This window comes from Glycine max, chromosome 11 (genome assembly GCF_000004515.6).
Source record: "Glycine max cultivar Williams 82 chromosome 11, Glycine_max_v4.0, whole genome shotgun sequence".
NCBI lineage: Eukaryota > Viridiplantae > Streptophyta > Magnoliopsida > Fabales > Fabaceae > Glycine > Glycine max.
The window spans coordinates 33,550,106-33,575,230 of NC_038247.2; the positions used below are offsets into that span (position 1 = coordinate 33,550,106).

The 25,125-nt window shown below is 32.9% G+C and overlaps 4 protein-coding genes across 7 annotated transcripts; 3 read left to right on the forward strand and 1 right to left on the reverse strand.

The window, feature by feature from the left end:
• Positions 1–2,610: 2,610 nt before the first annotated feature.
• Positions 2,611–10,594, forward strand: LOC100781154 (protein TIC 40, chloroplastic). 2 transcript variants are annotated; one of them, XM_014764175.3, is made up of 15 exons: positions 2,611–3,074; positions 3,942–4,053; positions 4,142–4,199; positions 4,294–4,311; positions 5,175–5,466; positions 5,839–5,942; positions 6,022–6,085; positions 6,819–6,891; positions 7,532–7,572; positions 7,938–7,983; positions 8,741–8,835; positions 9,576–9,679; positions 9,755–9,802; positions 9,945–9,980; positions 10,070–10,594. In XM_014764175.3, exons 1-14 carry the CDS (start codon positions 2,897–2,899, stop codon positions 9,957–9,959), a joined length of 1,248 nt encoding a protein of 415 aa, XP_014619661.1. In that variant the 5' UTR covers positions 2,611–2,896; the 3' UTR covers positions 9,960–9,980; positions 10,070–10,594. The 2 variants fall into 2 exon arrangements, with proteins under 2 accessions (XP_014619661.1, XP_003538352.1); XM_003538304.5 differs by lacking the exon at positions 9,945–9,980.
• Positions 10,595–12,327: 1,733 nt separating this feature from the next.
• On the forward strand, positions 12,328–15,006 carry LOC100807330 (uncharacterized protein At1g65710). 3 transcript variants are annotated; one of them, XM_026124469.2, is made up of 2 exons: positions 12,328–13,688; positions 13,916–15,006. In XM_026124469.2, the coding sequence occupies exons 1-2, from the start codon at positions 12,441–12,443 to the stop codon at positions 14,882–14,884; spliced, it is 2,217 nt and encodes a 738-aa protein (XP_025980254.1). In that variant the 5' UTR covers positions 12,328–12,440; the 3' UTR covers positions 14,885–15,006. The 3 variants fall into 3 exon arrangements, with proteins under 3 accessions (XP_025980254.1, XP_006591278.1, XP_003537379.1); XM_006591215.4 differs by having other exon boundaries at positions 13,931–15,006; XM_003537331.5 differs by having other exon boundaries at positions 12,329–13,688; positions 13,934–15,006.
• A 682-nt stretch (positions 15,007–15,688) lies between these two features.
• Positions 15,689–19,486, reverse strand: LOC100807866 (WAT1-related protein At3g02690, chloroplastic). Its single transcript, XM_003537332.4, has 7 exons — positions 18,809–19,486; positions 18,656–18,703; positions 17,813–17,935; positions 17,403–17,552; positions 16,774–16,945; positions 16,449–16,509; positions 15,689–16,163 (listed from the first exon to the last, which is right to left on the reverse strand). Exons 1-7 carry the CDS (start codon positions 19,388–19,390, stop codon positions 16,061–16,063), a joined length of 1,239 nt encoding a protein of 412 aa, XP_003537380.1. The 5' UTR covers positions 19,391–19,486; the 3' UTR covers positions 15,689–16,060.
• Positions 19,487–22,777: 3,291 nt separating this feature from the next.
• On the forward strand, positions 22,778–23,809 carry LOC100781699 (NDR1/HIN1-like protein 6). Its single transcript, XM_003538305.4, has one exon. It carries the CDS (start codon positions 22,969–22,971, stop codon positions 23,707–23,709), a length of 741 nt encoding a protein of 246 aa, XP_003538353.1. The 5' UTR covers positions 22,778–22,968; the 3' UTR covers positions 23,710–23,809.
• Positions 23,810–25,125: the final 1,316 nt, after the last annotated feature.

Sequence of the window (25,125 nt, forward strand, 5' to 3'; positions counted from 1 at the left end):
CTCCAAATATGGTTAATGGTGACTCCAAAAATAGTGGCTAGAGGTACAACTTGTAAGTTAGAAGTAATCCATTGTCAGGGATGAATCTAGGGGGCAAGTAGGGCCTTGGTGCCCTCCCTCCCATAGGATCCTATATGTATATATGAGAAAAAAATAAGAAGAATAAAATATAAAAAATAGTGTTTTTTTCTAGTTGATCATATATCTTATTTTACTTATAAAATTAATAATAAATATTTTTAAACTTATTATTTATTGGAAGTTAGGTATCTAAATAATTGTATTAAAAAATTGATCTCTCTTTAATAGACTTTTGGATCCGTCCATGTCCATTGGATCTTAAACTCTAAAAAAAAGAAATATGAGGGAGATTAATGTCATCTAAAGTTGTTTGGTGTGTGAGTAGTATCTGAGAGCTTGTAAGCAAGTCTCTACATACTTGCTACCAACATGGTAGTTAAAAAATAAAATATACAACTAAAGATAAAAGTATAGTGTTTGAGAAATTATTTTTTGAGTTAATTGTTGGATCAAATTAAATTTGAATTTTAAATTAAGAAGTATGCATGGAAGAAATAAAAAGTTAAATGTTCAATATATGATATTAGGACAAGACATGTGACTTAATGAAAGTGATAATCGTTGAGGCAAAGTCCGTTATGGAGATGAAGTTTTGATGATAACAAACTAGAAGGAAGTAAAGTCCTAAGTATGGATGTTCATATTTGATCAGACTAAAAACATCGCAAATCGATAAAAAAATAAATGAAAATTGATTTTCGATTAGTCTTTGCGAAATCAAACCAATCAAAACCAAATAATATTTTTTTAATCAAATCAACTAAAAAGATGAAAGGACTATTGCATAAGCATTGAAGTAACCAATAAGACAATAACATCTACTAGTAGAACTTTATAGTAATCAATCATCAAAAGCAACATTCTTGACAAATTTCGTAAGTTGTCGATGAATGACTCACTGGAAATCCACTCACATCAGTTGTTACATTTTCAAATTTAAACTGTGTTTGCTTATTTCAAAATAAGGAAGCAAAAATCACAATGAAAAGATTTAAGAAGCAACAAAAAAGGCAAAATAGACATTCAAACTAAAATTGTGTGAGAGGGATAACTCACCACTACTTGGTTGAGTTTAAATGAGTTATAGATGGGTGGGTTGGTGATGGTAAAAATATTAAATTTTGGGAGAATAAATGGGTGGGTGATATGCCTCTTCAAAATTTGTTCGCAAGAATTTTCACAAATTTGGAACAAAAAGAAGAGGTGATTGGGAATATGGGAGAGTGAAGGAATGGTAAGTAGGAATGTGGTTTTGTTTGGAGAAGTGAGTGGTTTGAATGTGAAAAGAGGGTAGTGAAGGATTTTTTTAGGGTGTTGGAGGGTGCAAATGTTGGCAACGGAGGGGAAGATCATTGGATTTGGTTAGTAGATACTTCAAATTCATACACGGTGAATTCGACATACAAAGCTTTGTATGGTTCAAGGTTTGACTCATCCGAGGTGGTTTTTTTAAGGCTATGTGGAAAATTAAAATTCCTCCAAAGGTGTCATTTTTGTTGTGGAGAATATTCTTGAATAGGATCCCAACAAAAGTGAATCTACAACATAGACAAATCCAAATTCAAGATAAAAAATTATTGTGCATGTTTTGTAAAGAGGAGGTAGAGGATTTGCCCCATCTATTATTTAAATGTCCTATTTCACACAATATTTAGAAATGTTGATACAACATTATGGGTTTAAATTCTGCACTGCCTCAGTTAGTATTGGATCGTGTTTTGCAACATGCACATGGTTTGGTTGGGATAAAAGAAAATGATTGGTGGGTTGTGGAATGGTGTGCTATCCTCTAGATTCTATGGAGTCAACGAAATGAAATGGTGTTTGAAGGAAAAGAATTTGACTGGGAGAAAGTTTGACACAAAATCACGTTCTTTGTATGGTCATGGTTAAAGGCTTTTTAAGGAGATTTTTCTATCACCTATCAACTTTGGCAAGTTGATCCAAGTGCTTAGCAAATTTTAAGTTTGTAGGGTGATTGAGTATGAATTTTGGTTTGATTTTAGAGTTGAGGTGTTGTATCTTTATTTACATAACTTTTAGTGAGTATATAGTAAGATTTAGTTTCTCTTTGATGTATTTGTCTTTGTTGCTTGATTAGAGTGAAAGTATTAATATGAAGAGTTTTTTGTTTTTATCCTCCTTGAACATGATTAATATGGTGTTTGGTAAAGAGAAATAAAATGGAATGAAAAATGAATTGAAATGAAAACTTTAAATCAAAGTGGAATATAAAAATGTAAATTCTATTTTATTTTACGGTTTATTTCATCCATTACGAATTATTTTTCACTCCTATCAAACAAGAGATAAAAAAAATAAACATTGAAATATGTTTCAATTAATTTATTTTATATTAAAATTATATCAGGATCTTTTAAAAAATAATACAAGACTATTTTTTTTTATTTTATAAATCAATCAAAATCAAAGGTCCCTTTCCTAAGCCTAATTGGACTGAAAACAATAGGCAAAAAGAAAAAAAAAAAAGTCAACAAATACTCTATGTACGACATCGTTCTAATACATGTAAAGTTCAAGAGCTTTTTTTTTTTTTTTTTCTTATCCCTACCACAACACAAGCCAAAACCCAAACCTTCACCTTCGCTCGCCACTCCACACGCCATTGCAAGCCCCGTGCTTTCTCGCTCCTTCACGTTCCACACTCAAAACTCGAAACCCCACTTACCCAACTCTCTTAAAGTTCACAAATTTCCCAAAATTTTCGACCCCCTTTTGCTTCCAAAATCCACTACCAGTCCTCCTATCACCACTGATTTCAACCGTTGTTCCATAGCTTGGAAGGCAGAAGAAGATGGAGAAGCTTAACTTGGCACTCGTTTCTTCCCCAAAGCCTTTGATGTTGGGACATGTTCCTGCAAGAGACGTTTTCAGAAGAAAACACTTCTCTTTTGGGAGGGTCTTAATTGCTCCTCACCGCTGCAGATTCCGTGTTTCTGCACTCTCTTCCTCCCATCATAACCCCAAATCTGGTATTCAGTTTTTGAACTTCTTTTTATTGTTCTGTTTCTATGTATGTGTGTTTTTTGGTGGGGGGATTAGAGTTTTTTGTTATAATTTATGCTTGGTAGGAAAAAAGATTCATTGAATCACTGGATTCTGATGGAGTCAATCAAATGAAATGTGTGTTTTTGAAGTTGAAGGTAAATTGATAGGTCAAATGATGCTGTTGCTGTTTTTGTTTTGTTTTTATTTTTATTTTTTTGTTCCTTCTTCAGTGCTCCAAAACAAACAAACAAAAAAAGAAACTGAGTTGAACATGTTGGTTCTTTAATTCTTTTGTTATTGGACTAGAGCCATGGATACACTTGGTTGACAATTTCCAAGGGTTTAAGGGAGTGTTTGGATAAGCGGTTGGTGAAAAAACGCACTTTTTATTACATAACCCTTTTTGTAAGCTACTTTTTCTGACTTTTTTTAGAAAAGTTTTAAACTTTTTTTTTTATCCTTTGTGATTTTGGCTTCTAAACGTGTTAAGAAGTGTTTCTATGGTGAAACACTTTTTTCTTTAGAAAGTACTAACAAACGGGCCCTAAGTTTTGATAAATCACCAAAGCATTTTTGCAATTAGTGTATAGTGTTTGTGTAAAAGGAGTGGATTGTGAATTTTGGAGCAAGGTTATGCTCAAGGTCGATTGTGGTTGATAGCATTTTGAATCCATGGTTACAAATTTATTCCATATCTGTGTATTTGAAACCATTTCGGCAATGCATATTTATCATGTGTATTGACTTCTCTTCTTTTGTGGTTAATGAGTGCTTGTTGTACAAGTTGAATATCTGTCAATATTTTTCACTCATCTCTTAAGACGCACAAGTAATGCATGCTGGGAATACAGTGCAGGAGAAGCTGATAGTAAAGCATTTTGCTAGTATTTCTTCTTCAAATACTCAAGAAACAACATCAATTGGAGTTAAGCCACAATTATCACCATCTCCATCTTCAACTATGTAATAATTTACTCTTTTTTATTTAAATTTGTTGGTATCCTTTGCTCATTAGTTCACATTATTATTGGTCTATTTACTATATTTCCAGAGGGTCACCTCTCTTCTGGATTGGTGTTGGTGTTGGGCTTTCTGCACTGTTTTCAGTGGTGAGAACTGAGAAACATATCACAGCTCTGCTTTTCATACACTGATAATGAGTTTGTGTTTGATGTATGTTTAATAAATTGTGTTTTTTTGCAGGTAGCTTCAAGACTGAAGGTGAGTGCCACTTTGTCGCAAGGCGTTGATATAAGCTGTTTCATTCTTTGAGTTCCACTGTAATTATGGGTGTAAGAAATTTGCTAGTCATGGGTGTTAGGCAATAAGCTGGTGCATTCTTTGAGTTCTACTGTAAATATGGGGTAATAAGATGTAGGAAATTTTGCAAGTCATGGATATAAGCTTGTGCATTCTGAGTATCTTAAGTACCAAACATCACTCCAGCAATTGTTTTATAAGAGTCTGTGCATTCTTTTCTAGAATAGTTTTTAATCTTTATGATGGATTTCTTATGAAATTATTTGGAAGTTGAAGGCATGTATCCACAAACATATTGTTGTCCACGCTTCTACAAATTGAAATACACAAATTATGCAGATTGGCTGTATCTATTTTTAGAAACTTAAGTAACAGCCCAACTCACACCTCTTTTATCTGTTAATTTTTGTTTGGATAGTATGTTGTTTGAATGAGACTACTCGAATCATATAGCATTCTGAGAGTTTTATTGAATTTGAGATTTTGATTTATCTTTGAGAATTTGGGTATTGTTTATGATGGCATCTTCTATTGTTTGTGAAAGGACTGGGAGCATGGATCAAGAGGCTGAGATTAAGCCTACAAAGAAAGTCTTACAAATTTATTCATGTATGCCTAGTAACAGCCTGAACTCGTAAAACTTTACTTTTGGGCTTAATCTTAGCTTCTTGATCCATGCTTCCAGTGCTATCACTTTGTCAGTTGTATTAGATGCTCTGTCTAACCTTATTTCTCATGGATTTTGACTGGGTTTGCTGTAGAATTACAAGAACTAACCCTGAACATTTACATATTTTAAACATTTGTCTTTTGATTTCTTTTAGAAATATGCAATGCAACAAGCTTTCAAGACCATGATGGGTCAGATGAATTCTCAAAATAACCAATTTGGCAATGCTGCCTTTTCTCCGGGATCACCTTTTCCCTTTCCAATGCCTACAGCAGCAGGGCCCACTGCACCTGCTAGTTCTGCAACTACTCAATCTCGAGCACCTTCAGCATCTAGTGCATCTCAATCCACTATCACAGTAGATTTACCTGCAGCAAAAGTAGAAGCTGCTCCAACTACTAATGTTAAAGATGAAGTCGAACTAAAGAATGAACCCAAAAAAATTGGTAACTTAAACTTAGAATCTCTGCTTTGCAATCCTATTTCTTTCTTGTTAGATGAGACTTACTACTTGTGAAATTTATTAATGATGACGTAATGTGTTCTGTTCGTTAGGAGATGTATGTGGTTTCAGGTTAATTAAATCAATATTATTAATTAAATAATTAATAACATTTATTAATTCATTTCCTTTATTAATTAATTTTTAAAAAATTTCAATCAAGGTAATTTTTTTTAAAAAATTGCAACAAAATTGAAGATGGAAAACTTTCAGGGAGTTATATTTATAAGTAGCAGAGATGATATCTGATGTCAGCTTTTATATCAGTAAAAATTGAGTCTTTTCTTGTTAAAATTCTTAAGATTTTCTATTACAGCTTTTGTAGATGTTTCTCCAGAAGAAACTGTGCGGGAGAGTCCTTTTGAAAGTTTTAAAGATGATGAATCAAGTTCCGTCAAGGAAGCTTGGGTTCCAGATGAAGTGAGATTTTAAGATGTTTTTTGATAAAGAAGTTCAGTGACTTGTGTTGTTCTGAATATGTAATATGCATTTATTGAAGGTTTCTCAAAATGGAGCTCCCTCTAACCTAGGTTTTGGTGATTTTCCTGGTTCTCAATCTACAAGTAAGTACTAAGTAGAGTCTGTTGAAATTGAAAATATTTACAATTCATCTTTATTGGTGGAAAACTCCATGCAATGTGATACATCTATTCAAGTCTCAACTTCTAGGAAATTATAACAGTGTTTTACTGTGTAATGTTGTGTTTCTTGGATGACCATACTAAGCCTTTATTTATAATGAGCAAATAGGATCAGTATTGATTACATAGTATCTATCTCATAATGAGTAATAACTAATAATGACTAAATCAATAATTGCTATCTAATCATAAATAAGAGAATAATGTATAAATCTAAAAGAAATGCATTGACATGACATGGTTTTAGATCAGTCCTGCCAAATAAATGAGTTGTACTTGTTGTCATTATGCTAGTAAACATTGATTTAATCTTGTTATCATTGCTGAGTTTATCATGGACCTTTTGCACTTCTCATGTCATTGTAATTTTACTTTTTAACTATGAAGTTTTTCTTGCCAACTATTGTTTACTTTTTTTACTGATTAAATACTTCAGTACTTGGATTGAAATGATGTTTTAAATCAAATGACTAGTTCCATACAGCATTGTTTTCTAATCGTATTCATACTACTGGCTTAAATCAATTTAAATGTTGTTTATTGTCATGAAATATATATAGGTTTTACAATTATTGTTCTTTCAATGTTTCCTTCAATGAGCTGCATTATGGGTTAATCAAATATCCTTAACATGCCATTATTTATTTTTGGATAGAAAAATCAGCCTTGTCAGTGGATGCTTTGGAGAAAATGATGGAGGACCCAACAGTGCAGAAGATGGTTTATCCGTAATATTAGTCCCCTTCATCTTAATAATGATTATGATTTTGCATTTCTATTTTCTAGTAAATATTCTATTGTGGCTTTGTCAGTACTCAGTATGAATATGGATATGATTAAACTTTAAGTAGATCCTAGTTTTAAATATATTGAAGAAGGTTCCTTAAGTGGTAGAAGTCTAATCTTAGAGCTGCTGAGGACAGTAGTACTAGTACCTGTGATACTCAGAATTGGGGTTTAAAGTAGTTCCATTCTTTTGTATATTTCTATTGAAATATTTAGTTTGAAATTTGGAATTTGGATGTGTCTAAAATTCTTCTGAAGCTCATAATTATTTTGTCCCTGTGTCCTATTGGCACTTTTCTTCAGATGGTTTTAGGGGAAACCTCTACTTCTGTATGCTTTCATTTCTAATAAAATTTCTATATCCCCAAAAGAAAGTTTAATTGGTTGGCTGGTACCCTTTTAATTGTTGATCGTTTAGTGGAGCTAACTTATGTTCTATACAATAAACTGATTCCCAATGTGTATTTGTTTATGATTACCTGATGAAAATTTACTAATAGGTTTTACTTGCTTGTTTAGATTATTTAAGAACTTTTCCACCTTGTTATCCAAAAGAAGTTAATTTTTGGATTTTATTTGCAGCTATTTACCTGAGGAGATGAGGAACCCTACTACCTTCAAATGTAATTCTCTACTTTTAACTGTTTTCTGCTAATCATAGTTTTAAGATTCATTATTTGTGCAGTGTGTAATTTTCATTGCTAACACCTTCCTGGAAATAAATCATGGGTAACCACAATGCTGAATTTGTTTGTTATCACTTTTGTTTACATGTTCGATATAGTCTATATACAACACTTCTATATAAATATCCTTTTTCATTTGTTACCAGCATCATATAATGGAGGCACTTCTTTATGTAGTTTAAAAATATTTTGTAGTTCAAAAGTCATGTTTTCTTTGAATTGGTAGATATTAATTTCTACATGACATCTTAATATAATTGGTCAATGGGTAACAGTTGCTTAACTGTTGCTGCTTTTAATAGGGATGCTGCAGAATCCACAGTACCGTCAACAACTTGAAGAAATGCTGTAAGTTCTTCATACTGTTTCTTCAGCGGCTCAGAGCCTTTTTGTTTCACCAATATTCTACATTGAGCATTCATTTGGACAGATAAGCGTCTGGGAAAATGCTTACCTGCATTAAGCTTGTTTTACATATTACAACAAAAACTAGTTTCCGGGTGAATGAAAAAGTTCTCCATAATATACTATTCAGTTATTAGCCCTCTCATTTTGTGAATTTGATGAAGTGACAATTAAATCTGATCCTCTTTCTTTATCTTTTATATGTTAGACCTCCAATTTGGGATTAGGAAAAAATGGTGCGGTGGATGAAATGTCTGTTTTACTTCTACTTTTGTATTCCAGGCTCCCAGCCCTCCCTCTAACCTATGAGGGCGGAAATGCCTGTTCTTACCTCCTGACTTTGTTGTTTTAAATTTCTTCTCTTTGTCCTTCTCCCCTTGTTCTTATTTAGATTGATTTTTTTTTTGTTGTTGTTGTTGTTGCTAGGATTTATATGACTTCCTCACCTAGTGTGATAAGGCTTTGTTGTTGTAGGATTTATGTGACTTATAACAACCACATTTCATATAATTGCATTGACTTGAGATCTTAAGTAGTTGAAAAATGTATTTCTTATTTGTTATTTCCCTCTCAACCTTCATCCTATGTACTACAGTTAAATAAATATATGCATATTTTGTTAAGATATAAAATCTTCTCTGGTGTGTAAAGATTCATATATGCTGAATCCTTCCTCTTTTTTCAACATGTTTGATTTCAGAAACAACATGGGTGGAAGCACTGAATGGGACAATCGAATGATGGATACCTTGAAGAATTTTGACCTTAATAGTCCTGAAGTGAAGCAGCAATTTGGTGAGTTATTTTAATATTATTGTTATGCCTCAAGAAGTGCCATGTAGTTGATCAATTTAGCATAGTTCAATTTTTGCTAGCTACTCTTATTACTTGTTGAGTTGAAAATATTCTTAAATACAATTAACTCTTTTCTCGCTTCCATCCTATGGAAATTATATGTTCTACTTAGTTGATCATCTTGATTCTTGAAGATCAATACTAATTGATCAGTGATTTTTTTTTTCTCCTGAAGTTTCATTACATATGGGCAATAACTGTTTCTTTATTCATAGCTTGTTTTCCTAAATCAATTCCATCTGTCTCTTTACTGCTTAATATTCTAATGTTTTATTAATCAAATCATTGCTGTTAATTCTTCTTTATGGGTGATATACTGCTATTTGTTAAAAAATCAAAATAAGAATTTTCAGTGAACTAATAAGTGCCTTGGTAAGTCCCATAGAGAGAAAGCTTAAAGGTTCTCATTCAGAAAGACATCACATTTCATGCCAACTTATTAAAGGATAGTATTTGGTGAGATTCAGCATTCTTTTTGACTCATTGACATGGTTTGCTAGACTTTGCTGACTAGTTTATCTTTTTTATGCTAGTAATACACTTCATCAGTTTCTTTATGTCTCTAGATTTAGTTTATTGAATTTTATCTAATGATAATATCATGTATATTTTTAAGAGCCTAAGTATGAATCTTTCTTTCCACTTTGGGTCTTTTCTGAATATATTTTTACTTTCGCCAGATCAAATTGGGCTTTCTCCCGAAGAAGTCATTTCAAAGATTATGGCCAATCCTGAAGTTGCAATGGCATTTCAAAATCCTAGAGTTCAAGCAGCTATCATGGATGTATGTTCCAATTGAAATACTTCATTGGTCTTTCATATGAAAACTCTGGTATGATTTCATCTCTTGTGGTTGCAGTGTTCGCAGAATCCAATGAATATTACTAAATACCAAAACGATAAGGAGGTATGCTGATACTTCTGACTTTAATTTTGTCCTTCCGGGAGGAGTGTACTTTACCGAGTTTGGTTTTCTCTCCCTTTGTTTCCTGTTTGCTCTTTGGCATGCATAGGTTCTCTAGTTGTAATTAGTTTCAGGTTTATGTTAGGTGAAAATCTTTTGATGATTTTTGACGAGATGACAGGTGGTGGCAGTTTGAATTTGCATATTTCGCTACGTCTCTAACGAACAAAGCTATAATAACTACTCTCTTTTTCCTCTTAAACATTTCAGGTAATGGATGTCTTCAACAAAATATCAGAACTCTTCCCTGGAGTAGGTTCACCTTGATGCATTTGTGTGTTGTTGCTGTTTTCTGGGTCAAGTTATGCATCCTTTTCCTGATGACCTAAGACATTATTAGCTCCGGCCTAACCACACGGAACAATGCAAAACTCTTGTGTGCTCATATACTGCAGGCTCGCAGTTACAGCTCCGGATAGTAACTGTCTTCCCTGGGCTAAAATAATGCCAAAGTTGGATTTTTTGTTTCACTAAAAATAGTTGAGATTGTGTATATTGATGTTTTATGTTTTCATTAAATATTTTGTTTGAGGCATTGTATTTGCAGTTTGGTTTTTGAGTATTCAGGTGCCATAAAAATGTGAATGCTTCACATAATTGTAATACTGCATGAGATTAAACTAAACATGTAAGCGACCAAATAGGTGGCAACGGTCAAATAGTCATAGTGAACCGTGTAATCAAAGGGATATTCGTTGTAGTAGTTAATGTCAGTGTTTTTGATGATTTTAGTAATTTGAAGTTTGACTGTACTTTCAAGCGTTCTTGTACCTGTCGCAGTTGACTGGTTGGTAGATGCAATTACTAGATTTGTTGGTAAAGTTATATATATATATATATATATATATATATATATATATATATATATATATATATATATATATATATATATATCCGTTGTACAGGGTCTTGCTAACTAGGATTTTTTTTTTTGGTTAAAAATCATAAGGATTTATAACTTCTATTTATAAAATTGAAACTATTTTTACGATTTATTGCTATACGAGAATCATTTCAAAAAGTGTTTCCATTAAAATTTTGAAAAATAAAATACTCCCAAATGGTAAAAGAAAAGTTTGCTAACTAGTACCCTCAGGATCTTGGTAAAGAAAATAAAATGAGGAAATATTTATTGTGAATTATAGGAAAACATAAAAAAGTCATGGACAGTATAATTTTATGCATTTCAGTAAAAATAATTTTATGCATTTCAGTAAAAATATTTTTCTTCTTAGTTTCTTAACCATATCTTAAGGTCCATCCATTTGAGTGGAAAGAGAGTAAACAAAAGGAAAATGAACAATAAATGAGGTAAAATTCACACTTTTATGCCCTATTTTAATTTTTTTTTTTTTTTTTATCTCAATTCACTTTCATTTCATTTCTTTCCACCCTACCAGATGAACCCTAAGAGTATTAGTTAATATTTGTCTTGATTATTTTACATTTGAAAGTATTTGCCCGAATAGATGATTATTTATATATAAATGTTTAATGCTTTTTATTTTAGTTAATAAGTTGTAAAAGTAAATAAATATAATTGTATATAATTATCTTTATTTATTATGAACATTTATGAGGTAAAGCTAGTTATATTTAGTTATCACTCCTTGGTCCTAAAATAATGATCGTCTTGTAATAAATAGATGGAAGAGAATAATATTTTTATAACATTAATCTTATATCATAATTAATAAATTTATAGACTTTGTTGTTTATCATTAATATAAGGGATATAAGTAGAAAATCGTAATTAATATTACATAGAAAGACTAAAACAATAATTATAACTGAATGGAAGGAGTATATGTAATAGTCAATAATGAATTATATTGTTTAATCTTATTTGTTAAGAAAATGCTTATTTAATAAAAATAAGCAACTTTTTATTTTTTTTAGTAAGTTTGTCTAAATTATTTATGCTTAAAAAATATATTTTTTTTGCTTATTTTGAAAAACAAATCCGCTTAGTAAATAATTTTTTTTCAAAACTTATTTTAAAATTACTTGTTATAAACAAACTCCCTCAATATCATAACAATATTAACTGCTTGTGAGACAAAATTAATCATCACATTAAATATTTCTTCTACATCATTTCACTATTAACCACATTCATAATTAAATACAATTTTGTTAATTTACTTTTAACTCTAAAATAAAATTAACCATATTTGTATAAATTCCGGGCGTGCGTTACTCTTTTTGCTAATTTCCTTGCCGTATGGGGTACATCCACCTATGGTCAAAAAAGACATTATGTTATTATTATGAAATTAAAGTTAGTGACTTTGTGGGGTCACCTGGGTCAGACAACACAACTTGACCCTTTAACGGATCTCTGTTCTGTAGTGTTGCAGAATTCCAAGCCCGCTCTGTATTTCAAAATTTGAATTTTTTCTCTTTGACTGTCACTAATATTAAAAAGGTTACAATCTTTTTTTTTTATTGTTTAAATTGATTCTTGGGCTGCGTTCCTTACCACAATTTCTCTTCTTTCTTTGTTAACACCATCAAGCCATTCACTTTTTTTTCCATTTTCACCTTCAACTATCATCTCTCTCTCAAAATTGAAAATTCCATGGGTGCATGCTTGAGTAAGAAGAAAGGGTCTTCTACAGCAACAACCAAATCAGCTGCTTCTTCCACTGTGCCTGAGCTGAAGAATAATTCTCCTTTTTCTGTTAGTGGTGTTGTCAATGTTTCCAAACCCAATGTGGAAGAAGTGAAACTGAAGAAGGACAATTCAAAGAAAGGGAAAGAAGAGAAGAAGCATGAGACAGTGCCACCAGAACCTGAAGGGCATGTGAAAAAGGAGATATTCATCATCAAGCACCGGAAGAACCATGATGATAATAATAATAGAGTCAGAAACAATTCCAATTCCAAGTCCCCACCTTTCACTGAAGAATCAACAATATGTGACAAAACAGCACCTACAGCAAACATGGGTGGTGGTGGTGGTGGTGTAGGAGTGAGGACTTCAAGCTGTACCAAAGAAGAGGTGGATGCAATTCTCATCCAGTGTGGGAGACTTAGCAGAAGCTCTTCAGGTAATGCCATTGCTGCTGAACATAAGAGAAGGTACTCAGGCTCAAAGAGAAGCTACGATTTTGACCACTGTGACAATGACACTGTTTCCAATGATGATGACTCAAAGAAGGTCAATGCCAATGAGAGCAACAGTGATCTGTGTGAGGAGGAGAGGCACCAGCACCAGCACCGGCCACGCCACCGCCAGTCTCCAAGTCCGAACCGAAGGCCCTCTTCTTCTTCTCAGGAAAGGAGAAGAAGGACACCAAGCAGGGAAAGAGAGCAACAGCAGCAAAGGTCAAGCAGCAGAGAAAGGAGAGTTAGTAGATCTCCTGGAAGAAGATCATCAGAGAACACCACACCTTCCAATGCAAGAAACAACAATAGCAGCAACAACACTAGTTCTAGGCCTGGGAAGATGGTTTCTGTTCCTGCCACTGTTTCATCACTGGTGATGGATAAGAGTAATAACAATGGCAGTGGAGAATCTGGAGCAACCACTGGCATCAAGAGGATAGCAGTGAAGAGAAATGTTGGCGCTGCCTCGCCGCGCTCGCAGTCTCCTGCAAGAGCAAATGGGAATGGAGCAAATGGTAATAAAGCATTCAGTGAGAATCAGCAGCAGCCATCCCTTAGCCGCAGCAATTCAAGGAAAGCAGAACAATCTCCTTACAAGAGAAATCCATTGAGTGAGATTGAACCTAATTCCCTTGCTTTTCCACATTCAACAACCAACAATAGCAGCAGCAGGGTGCAAAACAGACCCAAAAAGGAATTTGAAACAGAAGCTAATCAGGTATTGTTTATTCTCTAATATTTGGTTCACAATTTCTCAGCTTTGAAGATTTTACCTTTCAGCTTTCATGTTTAGTATTTTTTTTATCGGCAAATGTTAATTGTTTGTTTGATAGTTTTTGTTAGCAGGAGGGATCAAACCCAACCAACCTTATATCTCTAGCTTTCATGTTTAGTGATGGATTAGACTTATTGATGTGATTAATGCAAATGTGAATTGTGTAATAGTGTTTTTCCTTACAGCAGAAAACAAATGGCAACAGAACTGCATCAGACAAGGGTGTGACTATAAATTGCAAGACAAAGGTTCAACAAGAGGAAGATGTGAAAGTGCAGTCTTCAATTACTGATAATGTTGTTGTGAAAACAATGGTACCCCCAGGGGTTGACAACCTAAAACCACCCTATACATTAACAAGAAGCAGATCTTCGAGGCGATCGCAGGAGTTAGACATCAACTGTGAAGCTCTATTGAATCCTCCACCACAGTCCTATGCTTCACTGCTGCTTGAAGACATCCAGAACTTCCATCAGAAGAACACACCACCAGTTTCTCTCCCGGCTTGTGTCACCAAAGCTTGCTCCATCCTAGAAGCCGTTGCTGATCTCAACTCTAACGCCGGCTTAAATTTCTGCAGTGGGGAAGACAGGAGAAGTCCACTAGCTTTTCAATGTAGCAGGAATGACTACAATGTTCCATTGACTACTAATGATTATGGGAAGAGGGAGCCAGATGCCGAGGACCCTGTTGTGGAATCGATGTTAGTATTCAATGATGATGATGTGATGGAACCGAACTTGCACAAGTATGTGACAGTGAATAGAGGTGGTTCACTTGGTGGTGCGGACATGGATGACCAAGAGTCTTCAGGAAGCAACAGCTTCACTGTGAGTAGTGGTCAACAGCATTGGGGTGTTTCTTCTTCTTCATGGGAACCAAGTTCAGTTGAATCGAAAGATTGCTGGACTTCGAGGTCGAACTACTCCAAAGAGGAATGTCAGAGAAGTCCATTAGGCTTGGAAGGAACGGTGGCATCTGAAGTGGCGGGGCGTGATGCGGGTGGAGCCAAGAAGAAATTGAACAGCCAAAGGAGAGAGTGTGATCATCAGCATGGCAGTGGAATAGGGCGTGGTAGGCTTGGTGCCAATAAAGTTCTTCACAACATACCTGTTGTCACAGCAGCTGCATCCACATAGATGTTGTTTTGTTGAATGGCTTAACCTTCTTGTATCTTAAATACTCCATGAGTTTAACATTCATTCTGTTTGGAGTTGCACACTTTGCAGCCAGTTCTCATTTAATTAAGGTCCATATTAACAATACTTTTGCCACTCCTCTCCACTTTTATCTTTATGCTCTTTTTTTCCTTCAAATTGGAATCGTATAAACAGGGTGATCAGTCATTGTTTTGGCTCCATTTATATCAACTAGTTACAATTTCCAAATGGAAATTGGAGATTGGAGATAAAAACAGGTGGTATGTCACATAATTTAATGAACAAAGTCTATTAAGGTTGTAGCAGTGTTCAGCAATCTAAAATCTCGGGGTCTCTCGCCAACTAGTATGTTGCAATTGACTTTTGGCTAATTCAGCTTTTCTGCATTTTAAGTGGTACTGGGTTGCTGCAATGCAATATTCGTTATAGCTGTTGATTTTGATTAGTGCAGCTGAAATTTATGATGCTTTCATTTTATAAATTACATAATGAAAAAGTTCTTAATCATTAGTTAAGAATATGCGAAAAGGATACACGTTAGAATTGATCGAGTACTCTAACTTGTACTCATAAACTGAATAGCTTAACAATTATGGTTACAATTTGATTAAATAACAGTCGCATCGCAGCATCCAGATTGCAGATACTAACATCAACATATTTTATTCTACCAATAGTCCACACTATACCACAAATATAGCACTTCCTTCTTGCTCTTGTGCTCATTATAGTCATTGGCCCGAGATGTATATTTCTTTCATAACAGATTACTATACACGAAACTTGCCATAAACCAGTCATAATATATACATTTTGTTCAGTCATAATGTAACACTTAAGCCATCTTACACAACAAAAAAACCTTTACGGAAACAATTTATTCCGATATAAGGCTTGTGTTCTGCCCAGGTAACTTCCAAGTTTTTTGGTATATATTACCTAGGAAGAGGCTCGAGGCCTAAATTACTAACAACAAAATTGTATTTACACTACAAAGCATGAGCACAAGGGCCCCAAGTTGTATATCACTCAAATTCTTCCTCCCCATGTCCAAACTTGCTTATGGCATTCCCAATTTGAGTTCATGGAAAACATCTAATTCCCCGAGTTGTTTTCCATTGCATTAGGTTGAAAGAACCAGGCAAAAATGACAATTCATTCAGATGTGCTTCTTAAGTTAACCATGTATATTCCGGCCACAGTGACTAAGGCCCCAACTAGTTGTACCGGAGAGAAGGTCTCACCAAGATAGAGAAACCTGAATGCCACAGTAAAATGCGAGTCATACAAAGGTCTTTAGGAAGATACATAAACATGGGATTTGAAAAAATGTGAATTACTAGAGGAAATACCAGGGGCAAAAGGTATAAAAAGAAAATTACGACCTAGAGGGTTCAAAACTTTGAAATATCATGAAGAATGTCACTGGATTGTTGTTATTCTCTTCCAAAAAAAATTTAGTTGTAAAAAGGTCACTTTTCCTCCTTAAGGACTTGAAATTGCTTGAAAATCCTGAGTCTATCCCATTGTCAGGCAGCCTTACCCAAAAATTGAAGCAAACATTGGGGTCAAAAACGTAAGTGAACTGAGCTTGGTCAAGCTACCTGCAGTGCAACACAAATGCTATATCAATTGGTACATGTCATCAATATGGAGTTTAAAAAACAAAAAGAAACTTCAAAGCTGTATGCAAACAAATTAAAGCTAAAGATGCATCAATAACACAGTGATTACAATATGGAAGAAGAAATGAACCATTTTAGATTTAACATGGAAGCTGGGATTTGTATATTTCATGTGAGCATAAAAAGAAAATAATTGATGAAGAAAAAAAAAGGATAAGATTATGGAAGGAGAGACATACAGACCTTTAGTTGCACTATAAAAGAACACACCATAGCTGACTGCGCTTCCAAAAACGGATGTGTAGAGGAGTGCCAATATATCAGTTGAACTGTACTCTTTAAGACTCAAACTCAACGCAGGGTCATTGTTAAGAACTGCGAATAGCACAAGTGGGAGACCACCAATAACCATATGCTGCAACGGAGAAGTGTAAAGTTTTGAGCCATAAGCTTATACAGAGTTAAACCATAATATCATCATCTGCCATATAGCTTCCTCCATTTTCCTGCCATTTCCTCTCTTTTTTCTTAGATAACAATATTTTTATATTTTTGATGAAATAATCAGTAAGATACGAATATAAGACCTATACAATCCATTTCAAAAGTTTCAGATACTAACTTATTGCTAAAACTTAAAACTGTTAAAATATATGATATTCTAGACACATGCAGAAATTGCTGCAACTATAATCACGAACCATAAAGTAGAGTCCAGCATATCCAAATTCATTTTTTAGCAAAATTGCCATGTTGTTTTGTTTAAAACTGATAATGCAAAGAGGCAATATGACACATTAAAACACACACACACAGTGGTAATCAGCATAAAATTAACAAACACTAGAGTCAAAAGGGGATTTGAAGCACACCCATCCAGTCGCCATGACAGGATCAGAGTACTTGGAGACCCACCGGACCATGACCGTGCCAACTGCCATACTCTGAGCTGCAAGAAGCATCCACCACTCACCACTTCCCCATAGTGAGAAGTTGCTTTCATCAAATGATAGGGCTGGTAACTGCAACAAAATCATCAGTGCTTGCTTTACTAAATAATACATAATACATAGAAGTCATTTGAAAGGCTCAAAGAAATTGTATATTTCAAAATTACCAAAAAAAAAAGTAAATTAGGTAATTGAATCTTCTGGATGGTGGTAACAATTGCAAATCGTATCCTTCTAAATTTAACAGATAAGAATTCAACTGCTAATTTTGGGTTGTGCTTTAAAGGTTACGATAATTAATATACTAATTTTTGGTTAGAATTAAAGGTTACCTCGAGTAGTACAAGTCCTATGACACCAAGTACAAGCCCAGCTGCTCCAACAACTCCGATTGACTCACCAAATAACAAAGCCGCAAGTACAGCCACAGTCAAAGGCTGCGAATCAATTATAATCTGCAATATATCCACCCGCGGTAAACAATCAAAGCAAGCAACAATAATTGCTGTCAGAGTTGGAAAGTAGAATTTGAATCAACACAAAGTTCACTCAGAACAAATTCCCTCCCAGCATTTTACAGAGAGAAATTTCGCTAGTTTCAACATTAAACTACATCGTCCATCATCATCATCATCCCTCCAATCTCTGTTATAAGCCATAAAAAATGATTTCACACTTACTAAAAAATTAGTTAATTTCATTAAATTGTGTTAATTCCATAATAAAAATAAGTTTTTTTTTCCTAAACTACCTTTCATTGGAAGTTGATATCAAATATAAAAAAATCTTTGACCCTATTAAATGAAGAATATTTTAAAAATAGTCTCATCAAATAAGACAAAGTTAATTAACTTTTGCTTATATTTGAGACAGAAAAACAAGTGATTTTTGTTGCTTATAATAAAGACAGGAGGATGTACTATTATTATTAGAGTTTAATAGGCAGGTAAAAATTTATAACTCTGTTAACTAATCAAAAAATCATTTTGGTATGAATTTTAAATCATCTAACCATAGATTGTCTTGTATGGTGAAATTGAAAACTTTGATTGTAGTAATTACTAAAGAAGTCAAATTTGTATTGATTTCTGGTTGACATTTTTCTACACAAAGTCAAAATTAAACTGTACTAATAATAGTAGTAAAATTGATTAAGAAAATAACCGCCAACATACGCTGCCCAAACCAGCTGAAGTCCTCTGCAACCCTTCCGCAAGAAAACCCTGTCACAATGAATCAATCAAAAGTTCAAACCTATGAGCATTGCATTGCATTAAGTTAAAATAAATGCGGCGAGTGAAATGTGAAGAAGAGGAATAAACAATAACCTGAAAGCAAGTGGCATCGACGAGAGCAAATAGGGTGATGGAAAGCCAAGCGATGAAGCCAGAGGGGAGAGATCTACCTCTGGAAGCGGCGAATGCGACGAGAAGAAAGCCCGCCGGAATGAGGCGAAAAGCGGAAACGAAGAAAGGGCCGCATTTGGGAAGAACTTCTTTCATCGCCACCATGGCCGTGCCCCAGAAGAAGAACGGCGACACCAACACCGCTCCTTCCCATAACGCTTCCGCTAGACACAGCATCGATGATGATGATGATGATGATGTTGGTTCGGATTGTTTCTCTTCGGTATTAACGAGGCACTCCACGTCTTGGCCTGTTCCCACGCAATCCACGCCGTCCTCCGGAAGCTCGGTTTCGAAGGCGGTTTTGTTGGAGCATGGAAGCCTAAATCGGAGCGAAGACGAAGCGGTGGTGGAAAGGGGAAAGGAAGAAAGTGGGAATGTGAGGGTTTGGATGCGAAATTGGGAAGTGTGAGGAATGAGAGAGGAGTGGCAGGTGGCAGTGGTGGCAGCGGCGGCGGCGACGGTGAGTGTGGCGGAGGGAGAGGAGCACCACCACGACGCCATGGTTGGAGTGAGTTGAGTGGGTAGTGTTCGGTGATGTGTTGCGTTAATTATCAGAAGCAGTGACACAAAATTTGTGGTGGTTATTATTATAAGTTATAACTTTTTTTTTGACACAGGTTATAAGTTATAACTGTAACTGCTTGCTAAGTGCAATGAAATAGAATTTAAATAATCTCGTTAATATCTGAAAAATGCAATGTACCACAAAATAGTTTAGGCAAAAATTTATAATATAATTTTTTTTTATCAAGAAATATTAGTTTTTTTATAAATAGCAATGGGAAGGATTTAAACCGGTGACTTCTTTCTTTCTTTTTTTTTTTTTACCCTTCAATTTTGTCTCCAATCAATAATCTAACTTTATATTTCCAAAATATAGAAGAAAAATAATACAAGACAAATATATAAGTTACACGATAATTTTACTAATCACCACCTAATATTAATTATCTTAACATAATTTATATCAAATTTAATATGTTTATAGAAATAAAAAGAGAAAAAAATTATAATAAAATTTATAGTATTTCTTTTTTAAAATGATTAACTTGGTTAGTTATTATCTTTCAGTTATTAAAGAAATAGAAATAAGAACATATGTACCTTTTAAATATTTTGTATTTAAGACAAAATGTTATTTCATGATTACCTGAGTTACAAAAATGATAGGTTTTATCTTATTAAAGAGATACAAAAAGTTTACAATACCCACTCTATTCAATCAACCAACCATATATTAAAAAATCTATTGCTTTTACTCACTTATAATGTTATACCCATCTTGAGAGTGAATGAACTATGAAGAATAAGTTTCCATATACCAAAAAGAAAAAAAGAATAAGTTTCGGGCTAAACGTTAGTTGGGCTTGATTCTGATCCATTATGCCTGGTTAAGGAAAGTGTTTAACTTCCTTTTTTCCTTACTGGATTTGGTTACGCAATAAGTTTCATGCACTATTATCTCTAAAACAAAAAAAAAGTAGTGCATTTAACTTCATTTTCAGTGCATTGGCCAAAATTTTAATTAAAATAACACTTAGAGCATCTCCAATACAAGAAATTTATTTGGGTCTCCACAGTGCCATGTCATTCATAAGAAACTCATGTAAAATTTTACTCTAATACAAAAAATCATAAGAAACTACAATAAATTCAAACATTAGAGTTTCTTATATAAGAAACTATCCTTAACCACCAAGGAACCCACTTTGTCACGTCATTATGCTCCAATGCACAAGAACTCACAAGAAATCGTTCCTTAGTCTAAGAAATTATGGAAACACCCCCACTAAAGATGCTCTTATAAAAAGAAGATTTGTTCAGCCAAACAACAAAAGAAAAAGTAAGAGCTATGACGATTTCCAAAGACTACTTAATCCAACTTTTTTCTGTCCTTATGGTGATAAGATTTTCGTTACATAAGAAAAGACACAGAGATGATGGCGCCCAAGACCAAGAGATTACTGGACCTACAGGGTTAGGTAAGTGGAAACTCGAAATATTTCAAATTAAATTATTAACACATGTACGTTAATTAATTTATGTGGTTTCCTTTTATTTTTTACGAACTCTTAACAATTAAACGTCAAGAGTTATCTATGACTTTGTCTTTGGAAATTGGAACGCGTTATATGCTGCTGAAAAAGGACCCGTTGAACCTTCTAAAACCGTTGTTTACATAAAATAAGTGGATGATTCAGCAAAAAAAAAAAAAAAGTTGATGCGTTTTACTTAAGCAACAATATGTGATGCAAGTTGATTATACAAAGTGAGAACAAAAATAAATTGTCATGTGATGTATATATTTTCAAGTTATATTTAATAATGTGGCACTTGAAACTTTTTGAACGATCCAACTCATTTATTTTAATAATTATACATAGTATTAGATTTAGGGGTTGCCCCTTTGGAGAATAGAGCTTTGTTCTCTGTTATTGATTATTGGTGAGAAAGATTCTATGCAATGCGTTGAAAATAAACCATTTAGTGCTCGGTATTCCCTTCTTTGTTTTTCTTTGTATATAGGACCATTCATATATGTTTTGAGATATTTACATTTACACTCACCTCATTATTTTTTTTCTGTGATTTTGTACTCCCTATTGGATAAAGCTCAAGGCTGTCAACAAAGATAATGTGGAGAATAAAAAAAAGAAGAAAAAAAGAAGTATGAATCCATGAAAGTTTAAAAGAATTAGCTACGCCGTAGTTAAAATTGTGTTAGCTAGACTTGATCCAGATTCAAATGAGGGATTACATTGTCAAACATTTGGATTTTTAGTTTGAAACTCCGAAACATTTTTGAGTGCACGGCTACTCTTTTTCAATTGTTTATAAAGCTCGGGAATTCCCTTCAGTTAATATAATCCTTTTTTCTTCAAATTGTCCAAAATTAAACACCCTCTTTTTTATTTCATAGAAAAGTAATACTGTATGAGTTCAAAAAGAAAAGAAAAGTAATACTATACTATTCAGATAAAAATTAAATTAGTAGTATTTCAAAAATACGTGGAAAATATATAACACTAAAGACAACACAGGAACTTTTTTTTTTTTTGGGGGGGGGGGGGGGGGGGTTGTAAATAGGATATAGAAAACTATAGCAATTCCAAATGAAGGAATATATTTGAGTAAATTTTAATTTGATTCCTAAATTGTACAAAATTAATTTTATAATATTTATGATAACCACAAAAATAATATAATTAATTTCTACGAGAATAAAAAAACAATTTATCAATTTTCAGTTATCTTAATTCCTCAATAAAATAATAAGTACAGGATCAATGAAATTTTTAGTTATCTTATTATGGAATAAAAAATACTATTAAATAATAAATGCCACTGTTAAATTAAAGGATATCTCGTCATTAATGAACATAAAAAGTTATTATTTATACAATATATATATATATATATATATATATATATATATATATATATTATAGTTTATTATATTTTACTTTCTCACACAGCATTTTCTTTTATAATGATATTGGTTCATGACTTTTTGCATAAGATCAGGAATCTATAGTTGTTTTATACAGCAACTAGACTAAATAATATAATTATATATATGCAAAGAACAAGGTAAGTAGTATATATGCATTTTATATATACAAGAATTCCGATTCCTACCTAAAAATACTAAAAATCAAGAGAGTTAGTTCGACAACTTCGACGGCATTACATATTGCATCAGTATTATAAAGAAACGATGTTAAATAATCGCCACATGTGCTTGATAAAGTCTGCATACAAAATAAAACCAACGATGGTGACCCTTTTTAAGTTTTAACCATTCAAGTCAAACATTAAATCGGAAGCTTCAACCCTTGTCATAATATGCCATTACCTGCTCCTAAACGTGTTCATGTTCCCACCCTATTTCATCCACCTATAATATGCTATATATTAGATATACATAGAGAAAAACCAAAAGAGAGGAAAAGAAGGAATATATCATATCATCAAGAGCTTTTGTCTATAGTGTCTACCATATTTATGCAATTATCACATATATAGTATATGATAAATTAATTTCTTCTTGATATTTTGAAACCACCAAAAAATTAAACATGATGGCTGCAGAACATCAAAGAATTCATCCTGTTCATGATGTGGAGGCACAACACAGACCATTGGTGCCTCAAAACATTGCAAAATCTGATGATAAGGGTATTCCTCATCGCACTTTTCCTGTGATGCATTCAAAGCCACCTAAGAGAAGAAGAAGCTGTTGCTGCAGGTTCATGTGTTGGACACTTAGCATATTACTGATTTTGATAATTGCTATTGCCATCACAATAGGGATCCTATACCTTGTTTTTAGGCCAAAGCTCCCCAAATACTCAGTGGACCAACTGAGGATAAGCCAGTTCAATGTTTCAGACAACAACACCCTCTATGCCACCTTCAATGTTGCAATCACTGCAAGAAACCCTAACAAGAAGATTGGAATATACTATGAGGGTGGAAGCCACATAAGTGCTTGGTACATGGAAACACAATTGTGTGAAGGGTCTTTGCCAAAATTCTACCAGGGTCACAGGAACACCACAGTGCTTGATTTGCCTCTAACTGGTCAAGCACATGATGCAAATGGCTTGGTGAATAGAATTCAGGAGCAGCTGCAACAGACCAACAATGTTCCTCTCAATCTTAAGGTGAATCAGCCTGTGAGGGTTAAGCTTGGTAAGTTGAAGCTCTTCAAAGTCAAGTTCAGGGTTAGGTGCAAGCTTGAGGTGGATAATATTCTTGGGGCTAGTAATGATATTAGAATTTCTAGAAGTAGTTGTAAGTTCAGGCTTAGGCTGTGATGAATTCACTAGTACATATATTATTATTGTTGATTAGAATTATATATATACATATATATATATATATATACATATATATATATATGCCATTGTTATATTATATTACTATTACTATTTCGTTTCATCTTTTTGTGGTTTGTTTGATTGAAATTTTTCATAAAGGATGGAGGATCAGATGTGGGTTTTTTCTCTCTCCATTGGCACTTTTGAGTTACAGTTCATGTAATTTGATTCTAGCTATTTATTATTCAGCCTCTATTTCTTATTCACAAAGTAGCATATTTATTACTATCTATTTTATATGTTTAATTGTAATAATATAATGACAAATATTGTTAGTTTTTTCTGCACCTAGTAAAGCTAGCATATGACGATCTTTAATGGATAGAGGGACGTGAATTCGAATTTTGTTAATATGAAAATTAGCTTGTTGTTGGTAGGTGAGTTATAAGTATTTTTCTAACCTCCTAGAGTCTTGACGCCAACTCTAACTTGACAGTTTTTAAGATTCAACTCATATAAATTAACATTAATTTTTACTAAAAAAATTAGCCAAAAACAAAGACAGTTTTGATTATGGGAGACTAAACTACACATAGAATTTACAATAATGTATTGAACTAAATATATAAGGGACCAACTATATATAAAAAATTTAAATTCATTCAATAATATATATGTATTAACTTTATAATTTTTTAATTATATATATTTCGAATTCTTAATTACATCAATATTTGATCATAACATTTCTCACATCTACCAAGACAATTTAGTTAGCAGCTATGTGAATTATTATAAATCTTTTTATATATATCGTAACTTTTAATTTCAAAGAATAATAAAGTCATATGATTACAAATGTAATCATTTAAAATTAAATAGCAATAAACAAATTATACGAGAGAAAGTATTTAAAATAAAAATAAATAATACTCAAATATTTTTTCTCCATGATGAAAATAATAAAAAAGGAAATATAATATTTGTCTAAAAGAATAAAAAATATTATTATTTTACAATAAAGTTATAAAGGAGAATAAATATTTTGCCAAAAACTAAAAATAACACTTGAATACTACAATATTATTTCCAAAGTCAAATCTCACTAGCTAAATAAAAAAAATTATCCTTTATAACATTAAAATTATAAAGTGATGATATTAAGAAAAATCTTTAATATTAGTTAAAATTAGACTTAAATATATTTTTAATTATTGATAAATGATCAAATTTTATTTTAGTTTTTAATAATTTTTGTTATTGTCGGTCCTGATAAGTTTAAAATTATATTTTTTTTCCTTAAATGTTATCTAAATTACTTTATTTTACTATTTAAAGGACTACCTAAATATATTTAGGAATAAAAATAAGACTTTAAATTTACAAGTACTAACAAAGTTTGTAGGAAAAAAA